At 31.9% G+C, this 11,394-nt stretch overlaps 1 protein-coding gene across 6 annotated transcripts in view; it reads left to right on the top strand.

The window, feature by feature from the left end:
* Positions 1-10,780: 10,780 nt before the first annotated feature.
* Positions 10,781-11,394, top strand: part of LOC110100139 (RNA polymerase II C-terminal domain phosphatase-like 2) — a 49,338-nt gene continuing 48,724 nt past the window's right edge. For 3 of the 6 annotated variants that reach the window (XR_003702488.1, XR_003702487.1, XM_028699666.1), the window contains exon 1: positions 10,783-11,366. Coding sequence is in view for 4 of the 6 variants with exons in the window: in XM_028699666.1 (XP_028555499.1) it covers positions 11,091-11,366 (276 nt within the window). In the remaining 2 variants the exon portion in view is untranslated. Of the gene's footprint in view, positions 11,367-11,394 lie in introns of all 6 variants that reach the window. The other 3 variants (XM_020827558.2, XM_020827553.2, XM_020827556.2) reach the window with 3 other exon arrangements.

Here is an 11,394-nt window from a genome sequence, read left to right as displayed (position 1 = left end):
AAAAATCCTGCAAAAAGCACAAATTCCAAATTTCTCCAAATTACAATAGAATATTCACGACATCAATACAAGACTATTATTCTACGATATTTTGAACAGTACAGATCGGCCTGGACGATCTCACTATCGTCCCGGCCGATATTTTGAACAGTACAGATCGGCCTGGACGATCTCACTATCGTCCCGGACGATCCTGGGAGGAAAATCCAAGTCAGAGAGGAACAATAAGGGAACGAGGTCTCACAGAAGGATGGATCTATTTATAGATTTCCTAGAGTAGAATGGCTCATAAATAGAAGGAGGATCATGGGCAAATGGGGAGTGGTTTGGATGAACGACCGATGTTGAATCCCTTGATTGTGGATCGTTAACTAGACATTTGAAGGTCTTAATGATGTCGTAATTCCATGATCTTGAGCTCTTTTGATTTTTCTAGTCGAGCCACTCGATTCGACTATAAGCATATCACATTTGGAAACCGTTTGGTAATTCAAATTATGGTTTGAACCCTCCAAAAGCGTTTCGAGCCCTTGATTTGGACACATTTAGGCTCAGATTGAGTCGAATTTGGTGTCGTTGGGTTCTTATTTCTGAGACGTTCAGTTTGACTATAATTTCACTGAAATCAAAGTTCGGATGGTCCCAACTTTAATTTTGGAAGTTTCTAACTTGATTTTTCCTTCAGATTTATGCCCTATCAAGATAATTTTTTGAGGATGTACCAACCATTGATGTTACGATTTTTAATATCATAAGTGCATAGGATCTTCAAATAGGTTTGGATATGTTTTTTAAATTACAATTTTAAAATGAATTAGAAGAATTAACATAAAAGATGCCTCTTAAAGAAAGTAATTTTATTGGAGGATATTTAAATGAACATGTAGGTACTGTGGTAGAATATTTTAAAAGCATTCATAGTGGTTATGTGTTTTGAGTGACTAATGAAAGTGGTAGGATTATATTAGATTTTTTTTAGCTTATGATTATATAATTGCTAATATCTTATTTAATAAAAAAGAGGAGAATCTCTTCACTTATTAAAATTGATATAATAAAACTTATATTGGTTATTTTTTTATAGGAAAAAATAGATCGTTTGAATTGTAAAGATTGTAAAATTATTTCGAGTGAAAGTTTATGTCACAATCCAATCTAATAAGATAGGACCTATCGTGTTGAGCTATTACAGACAAAATTAAAGATCTTGTTTTAAAAATATTTCAAATTCTCTTCTAATATACATTTTAAATAAATAATATATCACATAACTACTAAAACATTTAGAGTATTAAAAATGAACTTATATTTAAGTTGATATTTTATTTTATGTTTGGGATTATATTCCCGGAGGGTGAGGATTTATTATTTAAGGTCTGCCTTAAAACCTATATCTATGCTGGGCACTACATAGTAGTAACCGGAACCTATTCAAAGTGAAGTATATGAACTTTTGGACTTACATATGCCTAGAGTGGAAAGCTAACTAAATTACCTAATCATCTCAAAATTATGTTGTCCGATCTTTATGAAAGATAGGTAGGCTATTATTTAAAATTTGAAATTTATGACCGACATCTAAAGAAAATCCTAAGCGGACCTACACATATAAGTGTTAGTATACTTTTAGAACTGATGTAATTAAATTTTAATTTTATTATGTTCTAATGTAATGCATGCTTGTTGAAGTGCCATTAATTATGAATGCTTGAAATTTTTGAAAAAAAGCTTAAAAAAATAATTTTTAAGGGCGGTTGTCTTGCTATGTTGTTTATTTCTTTTATTTTTAAATTATGAGTAAAAGAATTTTTTTATTCCTAAATGCCTAATCAAAATCCGAGAAAGAAACTTATGAAAAATATAAATTTCTACTATGCAATCAATTTAAATAATCAACAAACAAAGTATAAAATACTAAAAGTTAATGTGAAAAATGACACTTAATTACAACATGTGGTCTACTGAAAGTAGAAGTAGATAGGCTCCACCAACAACAATCTTGATTTTACTTCTATGAAGTGATGAAAATATTAAAGCAAGTCATTTTCATTTTAATCTTCACTTCTTCTCAACTTGGTTCTTTTATTCAAGCTCCTTATATGTTCATCTAATAGGATCTCCGAATGAAAAGAACTCTCCAATGAAGGATGATTCTTTTCTCTTTGGATTTATACTCTTTTGAGAAAATGCCTTATTTTGTATATTTTCATAGCTCTTACTTTTAATAATTAAGAGGCTATGCAGCAAAAAGCACTGCATAAAATCTTATTATTTTCAAAGCATGATTAATTTTATCCCCCTTTTTATAACCCTGAATGAGCATGGCTACTTGTAAAAAATTTGATTAGCATTATATATCGAGATCGTTATTAACCTAGGAAAATCTAAACACCCATCACATATCACATCATAAATAATATGGCATAAACATCATAGCATAGACATTACAAAATTCACCATATCAAATCTTAACAACCAACACTCATTCACATAAAAATTTAAATCAATCCACGCCACATAAAAAAGCATATGAAAGGAACATCAGCATTGCCTAAAATTTGAGTTTGTTATCCTAACAAGCTATCTACAATGTATGTAATAGGCTGTACGGCTTGGATATGTGCTAAGTTTGTTATTATTTGATATTTTTTAAGGGTTGAATTTGGTTTGTTGAAGGCTAAGAGAACTTTATTTTATGTTTAAGTTTTAGTATTTTTTATGTTTTAAGATTTATTTTAGGATATATTTTAATTGTTGAAGTTGACTAATGATTTGCTGTATAAGGTATTTTGATTAGCCATTTATAGCTTCAAATCCAATACATTGTTGCCTTCGTGTAAGGAGTTCAGTAAGGTGTACCAAAGCCTCATATTTCTAAGTATTTTATTACTTAATTTATTTGTTATTTAAGTTAATTAGTAATTACATTTGTTAAATCATGACTATGAGGTTTATTTCATCCTCTTTGGGGCTAAGACAATAGCACTTAACCTTAGATTGCCCAACAATTACCTATTTATTTAAGTTTGATGGTTTGTTGGTGACTTTTAATTAATTTAGTTGGTAGATTATTAATTTAAGTTTTGTATTTTAATAACTATATTCCATTAATTTATTTATGATGTTGTCACAATGGGCATGAAGACTAAGGTCTTCTTAAGACACGTAGCCACACATCTCGAGATAGTCCAGACTAAAACTGTATTGGTGAGGGAGTAGTATTATCTTTGTTTATTATTGATTTATAATATTTATAATTTAACACTTATGTTCCATCAACTTATTTGTGGCATTGTCATAATGGGTACGATGACCCAAGGCATCTTTAGGACACGTAGCCCTACAACTTGAGATAGTCCACCCTAAAAACTTTATTCATATAGTATGAAGTATGATTATTGTTCATCTGATTTAATTTATTAGGTTGGTTAGATTATGAACCTACAAGATTTAATTGAATTTATGAATTTTTCTTGATTATTTTTATTAATTAAATTTAACTTTCTAATTTACTTTAAAATCTAAAAATTTCTTATTTCTAAAAATACTAGACTAAGAGGTGAGTCTAATTCATTTGAGATTGTGTGATTTAGAATTTTCTGCAATTAATTATAATTAAAACAAGTTCAGCATATTTTAATGAATTAAATTTGGCTAAATATTGACTTTTAATCTATAATAATTTCTAGAGATTCTATATTTTTCATAAATACTAGACTCAGAGATTAGTCGAACGCCTTTAATTTTGCTTAATTTGGTGTTTTCTATAATTAGTTATGATTTTTAAAAAAAATTTCATATTAATGAATTATTTAATTACTTAATTAGAGATGATTTCTTATTTTTAAACAAAATAATGTACAAATCTCTTGAAATCTTCTCTAAATATCAGAAATAACTCCTAGGGATGATTAAAAGTGTTTAAAATTATATTTAAATTTTTATATTCTTAATTATTTAATTTATTTAAATATTAATTTTTTTTAATTTTTAAGTTACTTTTTATTTTGATTGAACTTCAATGGGCTTTTAATTTTTATTTATTTAGCTCTTAATTCTGAAAAATTTATCACCAAATTTATTTATTTTTATTTAATTTGAATTTATTATAATTTTTAAAAAAATTTAAGTTAATTATGTGCACTAATTGGCTGACCAAATAAACTTCAAATCTTGTGAAATTTAAAACAGATGTTCACCTAAACATGCACTTCAAACCCACCAAATTTAAAGCCATCAAAATCTTTCTATGTTTCAAAATTGATCACCAAAGATATATATATACCTTTGGGGATTTAATTTGGGCCTTCTACTATTTGGATTTGAGTGAAATCACAGACATTCTAGCCCTTATAATAATGCACATAAACCAAAAAAAAAATTAAGACCTAATTCTTACTGGTGTGTGAGTTTCAAAGTTTTGTTTATAAATCTAATATAATCTAGTACTTTGAAAATTCAATTAACTAAAATCCAGATATCACAAGGGCCCAAGAAAATTAGGGTATGTAGGGAACACATCATAATATGTTTTGTCCAAATTTGAGGTTAATTGGATCATTGGTTTGTGAATAATTAAGAAAAATTAGATTACATTCAAAGTCAAATTACTCAAAATCGAGTGGTCAAAATTACTTGAAATTATATTTAAAATAAAATTAGGCCCAAGACCTTTCCAATGAGTCCAAGAATATTAAATTTAGGTGAGAAATTGATTTTTATGATTGTTTGAAGCTTCTAAGCAATTTAAAAAGAATTAACTTGTTTTATTCGATTTCATGTGGGCCAGTGATTGCCAATCCTTGATAATCATTAAGTGGCGGCGGTGGCAGTGGCGGCACGAAATGTGGTATGTTTTGATTAAGCCACTTAACACATCAGATTGATGTCATGGTCATCAAATCGACGGCGCGAGGAACAGCACACTAGATCAGACCACGTTGCCCGCTCCAACTCCCACGTGACACCCATTTGAGTCTCAGGGGGACGCGTGGTTTTAGCCATTAGATTGGCTCAGATAAAAGGAACATACGGCCTAGATCAATCCAGACTTTTTAGTTCATTTGAAAAGGAAACTTAAAATGCTTATAACTTTGTGTAAAGTGTTTTAAATTCAACAAAATTTGAAATATATCTTCATGTTATCCTAATCTTTTAATCTATAGAGTTTGGGAGCTTTATGCATTGAAATATTAAAGTAATTACTTATTAAAATGAAACACTAAAATACAAAATTACCTATATCCTTTAGATGGATTTCATTAATTTTGGACTTTATGGACTTCTGCTAATGTCCTCTACAATTTTCTTGAAGACCTCGAGCCTTAATTTCCACTAGATTAAAAGATATTTGTGGATTATCTCTCTCTCTCTCTCTCTCTCTCTCTCTCTCTTATTAATTGATGGTTTCTTGAGTTAAGGGAGACTGGAAGACTTGGGAAAATGTTTTAAGCTCTGGGGAAAAGAAATTGGGGCTTAAGGAGCTTTGTATGATGAGTATTGAGTGATGATGCTTTCATGTGTGTTTTAGCATTTCCCCCCTAATTCAAGCCATAAGGCTCAAACCAAGGGCTGAAATTTGTTTGGAGGCTTTCCTAGATGTTTGTCACATGACTGGGGTGGTTGGAGTTCAATCCTTTTCGCCAGGTGAAGGACAATGCCAATGACACATGAGTTGGAAAGGGAATTTTGGAATTTAGTGCACATGCAGGCAAATTGGACCAATAGGTTGCTTGAGGTTGGTGAAAAGGAGTTTCTAAAACCTATTTGAAATGCCTAAAGTAATCAATTTGAGATGGGTTGAGTTTGGGTCCATGAATTCGAGCTTTGAAGGGCTTAATTCAACCTAATTGGTTGACCCAGGTCAAACTATGGACTAGTCTTATTGGGTTTGATGCAATATGCCAAGGGACACCTACTACAACCATTGTTGCAATTTAATTTTACAAGGATTGAACTTTAGTTCAAGAAAACTACTTTTGGTCTACTTGGTTCAACCAATTTGGCTAAACCAGATGGGCCCATGGGCTAAATTTTTTAAGGAGGCTCATGGGGACCATAATGGACTGTACCCATGAGTTTGGTTGATTGATTTCGTCAAAATCACGAGTTTCAAAATTTTAAGGTTTATGTGATTTTGGTCTATCTAGGTTGACTTGGTCAAATAGGTTTAAAAAGGGGTCAAGGTGGGGTCTAATCAGATTTAAATGACATTTGGAATTTGTTTGAACATGTTTCATGTATTGGTGAGATCATTTGGTACAAAATTAGGGGTGTCAATATTAGACCCGACCTGAAAACAAGACCTGGAAATTTTGGGTTTGGGTCGACCCGATTAGCAAACGGGTCAGGTTAGGGTTGGAATATTTGACATGTTTTGATTTTTAGGTCGGATTTGGGTCAACCCGAAAAACCCAATTTTGAACCGCTTATAACCCGATTCCTTAAATCAGTACGCGCACGTCGCACGCGGGTACACGTGATGTGGCTAAGGGCCTATGGCACTATGCTTACGGTCCGTGGAAAAATGGAAAAGGAAAATAAATATTAAGTAGGTCGCGTGGTTTTGAGTCGAGTGTCTCGACTCTCGAATCTTCTCTCATTTCGCCCTGTGTATGAGTGTCTTGAATCTTCTTAGTTCTCTCATTCTTTGTTTCGCACTTTCGCAGTTCGCTCCATGCCCTTGCGGCCTTACCCTAGTTTCCGACTTTAGGGTTTTGGGTTTTTGTTCTTCGTGATCGAGTGATTAACTGGTTGTTGTAGCTAGGCTCAATTTCACATGTAAATACTACTCTCCCCTTATAGTTAGATATTTTCCTTTCGAACTTCCCACAAGCTTTAGATATTGCTGGCATATATCGATTAAGTAATTTATATTGTTGAATTCATCCTTTTATAATTTTTATTGTACATTTATTTTTACATTTACTTTAAGTCTCTTTGGAAAGCTGTTGTAGTGTTGTTGCTCCAGAACTTTGGTGGTTGTGCACTTTTGCTTGATGGAGCGAATATTATATGTTGGCATCCATTATAAATTTATATGTTTTAATTTTTATGATGTTCTGAATCAACTTGCTGGTGTCTGTTTTGCGATTTTACCTGCTGGAGTTGGATCGTATATTACTGATTATATGTTTTGTTTTTGTTTCATTGGAATTTGGAGTTTTGGATTGAAGATTTCTCTTGAGTCTTGATGAATTAAGGTAAAGAAATAAAGTGTATAGTTATAAAAGCTCAAGCAATGATGAAAAACCTTCTCAATCAAAAGTGAGACATCGGGCATTGGGGTAAATACTATTTACTATTGCAACCAGGTGGCATTTGTGTTAGCTTATATCAAGAACAGATATGATATACATTATTATTTCAAAGATACTATATTAAGTTTAATGTAAAATGCTGCCTTGGATGGTAATAGAGATTTTGAAAAATCAAATATACATTCTTCACTCACTTCATAGTTGCTAAATGAGTTGAAAGGTTTTACTTGAGCTATTTGTTAAATCTTTATAGTTATACTAATTCATTATTTAACTTTGGCAGTTGGCATTTTATAATTTTTATTTATTTAGAATTTTTAATTTTTAAGTGTTTAACAGGTATTACATTTTAATGAAATCTTCAAGTTGGAACTTGGATTGTTGGAGACTTGGATTTCTGCAGTGTATATTAAGTATTTAAGTCTGTAACTATCTAACTGACTAGGTGTAAATGTGTAATGTCTCATCTCTCATGTCTGTTATGTACTAATCTACAAGATCAAGATGTAATTTCATTATTTTAATTTTCAATTTCACTATTTTTAGTTTCTTTGTAAATTGCAAATTTGCAATCATATAGTAATGTATTTATTATGTTTTTTTACTTTTCTGTGAGAAATCATAAATGTAACATTGCACTTTCATTATTTCAAGTGCTAAGTAATTGTTCAAATCTTATATTTTAATTGCTCTAATAGCTTTCGGGTCGGGTCAGGTTGACACAAACTTGAGCCGGGTCGGGTTCGGGCCAAAGAAATTGACCCGAAACATAAATTGGGTCGTCTTCGGGTCGGGTCAAAATTTCCCGGGTCAAAGTCGAGTCTGGCCTGAACACGACACGATGACACGAATTGACACCCCTATACCAAAATGCATGTTTAAGTGCTTAAGGGGCACTTTGGCCAACCTAGGTTGACTTGGTCAACCAAGGTTGATTAAGGGTTGGAGTTAGATTTAATGCACTCTATTTCACATTTAAGATGAGTTGGAGGATGTTTCATGGCTTGGTTTGACAGAGCTATGTTGAAGTTTAAAAGAAATTCAAATTTTTAAGGGTTTCAGGATTTTTGGGTTCAAGGTCAACCATGATAAACTATGGTCCACCAAGGATTCAAGGGATTTCAAACCAATATGAGATTGCTCATGTACATGTTCAAAGGTTTTGAGAGGGCTTCCAAGGTCAATTTTCATAAGATACATGATCGAGTGGTATAGGTTATACATATTTGAAGGTTTTATAACCTTTGGAAATGCATTTAGTTTTGGGGGTTAGGAGGCTTGAAATGCTTTCAAATTGATATGATTGACCCTAGGGACATACCTAATAAGTATGCATTTAACTGATCATGAATCTAAGGCCATTTAATAGGATTGTGAAGGATTTGAATTTTCCCTGAAAGCTAGGACCGAGGGGTTTTTTATTTGAATTTGAGCCTTTTATTTTGGATTTTGAATTTTATTTATGACTTGGATGGTTAGGGATTGAGTTTGATTTGATGTTCTTGACCTTACACAAAAATGAGGTCAACATGTGAAAATATCATAAAACTTAAGAGAAATATATTTTTATCCATATTTTTTTATAAAAATATTGGAAGTAAAATCAGAAATAGAAGTTCAAAAGTTTACCTCGTGCTCTATTAAATCCTTAATTGGCCCGACAGAAGAAACCTGAGCTTTGGCCCCTTGAACTCTCTTTTTCTTTTTCTCTCCTCTTTTTGCTTTCCTTCTCTAGTAATGGCTAGGGTGAAGTGGCGATGGAAATGGATTAGGATATTTTTATATTAAAAAAAATCATTTTAGGCATGATGCCATGGCGCTCACCATCCCAATGCCGCTATGCTGTCAAAGAATATTCCAGATCATTCCCATAACTTCCAAATTGAGAGCTTGGCGTCGTCACAACGCCCTCCTTTTACATTTGGTGACTTGCATTTTCTCTTTCCCAATTCAAATTCTTGGCTTATTTAGAATGAACCAACAGTAGTAAAACTCACAATTACTAACTAAATCAAGATTAAGCAAACATTCATTTTAATTTACATTAATTACCTAAAATTTTGGAACTATGGGTGTTACACCGTCGTTGTTTTCGTCTAGCTATTTTAGATCAGTGATGTTATGTGTTTGGTCATTTAGGTTTGATTTTTTTTTTTTTTGCACTCTAAACCCTAAACCTAAAATGACATTCTATGTCATATTTCTTTAATGTTAATTGAGTCTTATTCAAACTTTGATGGACTATTATTTAAACATGGATCAAATCTCAACATTTTTTTAATAAGGTTCGAACAATATTTGAAGAATGTTCAAATAAGTTTCAATCAAGGCGGCACCCTATTTAAATAAGGTTTGAAGCAAGATTTGTAATGTTTCAAATAAGGTTTGGTTTGAATAACGTTTGTGTAAAATTAGATCAAGGTTTGTGCAATTTTCGAATATAGTTCAAATTATATTATTTTACCCTCATTGTCTTTTTTAGAGTTGGCTTATTTAAGTTGTTATACTATGTATGTAGATTTTAACTCTAATCATACTTATAAAGAGAAAATACGCAACTCGGGCTATATATAAAGCTAGTGTTATGGTATAAAATTGTTGGAATATTTAAGGCCAATGACATCATTATATTTTATAATAGAGACAATGATACAATATTTGTCATAATTGAATTTATCACTACCAATATTTGATGAATGTGATGCTAAAGATCAATGCACTATCATGTCTCGCTTGATGAAAATGATTTGAGTGATGATGATTTTCATGAGCTTATGAATTTACCTCACTATGTGTAAGTTATTGTTAGCACCAATGTGATTCTAAATTTGACTTTTTAGAGAGAATATTATTTATCAAATGAGTACAAGTACAATATCTTTTGAATGTTACACATGATTACCTACAATTCTATATGGATTGTTTTTATCAACTTCTCAAATTATATATATTGTGTTATCTTTTGAATTGCACCATTATATTATCTCTTCAATTGCATTTTGTTGTATTATGGACGTTGTGTTTAATTGAACTCTATTATGCTATGAATATTTGCTATATCTCTTGAATTGTATCATACTATGTCCATTTATCATATTCAAATCTTTTTCAAACTATGCTCAAATTTATTAGATCATGATTCAAAATTTACTTGAATGTTATTTGATCAATGTTTGCACGTTATTTGAATCTTATTTAAGCTTTATTTGAACATGCTTTCAAGTCTTTTCGATACTTGTTCGAATTATAGTAATGGTTTTTATTTAAACTTTATTCAAATCATGTTCAAATTATGTTCAACTTATTTCAAATAAAATTTGAACATGAATCAATATTGTTAAAAGATTGCTTGACCAATGTTGGTCGTAGTGAATTTTAAATAAATATTCAGCACTGAAATGTGAAAGTGTTTTGGTATAATCTTCAAACTTTTTTATCTTAAAAAAATAATAATATATGTTTTTTTATTGTTGCTGTGGTGGGTATACAAAATTAAATTTTTCGAATTTTTTCCTATCCTACCCTAATCTACTGTAGCAAAAGCAGCAAACTAACCGGTAGATCTTTCATCGGAAAGGAATCTAGAAAATAGGGCAGGAGCTGAAGCGAGGGGGCGTTGAATTGAGAGGGAAGAGAGAGGTTGACGATAACCCCAATTAATCAAACACGCCAAGAACCGTAGTTTTTGAAATCCCCAAGCCCTAGGTCGAAAGTCAGCAGCCATTTGCAGCAATTGCAGGTTTTTGATTGGTGCTTTACACCATAATTCGGGAGCTTGGCTTGCAAATTTCGCACTTTCTGTCGAAGCATTTCGAAGTTCATATTATCCTGATGGCTCGTCAAGGAATCAAGTCCGTCCCTGTTTTCCATTGCGATGTTTGCCTCGGTGAGGCTGAAGTATTCCCCAGTACAAATAACCCCAGCTTCCAGTTCCCCAACAATGAGATACGCATCACTCAACTTTCTACTCCAAGCGAGCGGTGCCCACCACTCTCGGTGTTACAAACAATTTCCCCATTTTCCATACGGTGCAAGATCCAGGCGAAATCGGTCACCAACGATTCCCCAATCTCGAGGCTCTACCTATCCTGCTTCCAAGAATTCAAGGTTTCTCCTTTTCCGTTCATTTTTCCTT

This window comes from Dendrobium catenatum, unplaced genomic scaffold (assembly GCF_001605985.2).
Source record: "Dendrobium catenatum unplaced genomic scaffold, ASM160598v2 fragScaff_scaffold_1358, whole genome shotgun sequence".
NCBI classification, from domain to species: Eukaryota; Viridiplantae; Streptophyta; class Magnoliopsida; order Asparagales; family Orchidaceae; genus Dendrobium; species Dendrobium catenatum.
Note: the sequence above shows the minus strand (reverse complement) of the source record. Positions and strands in the feature narration are given on the sequence as shown.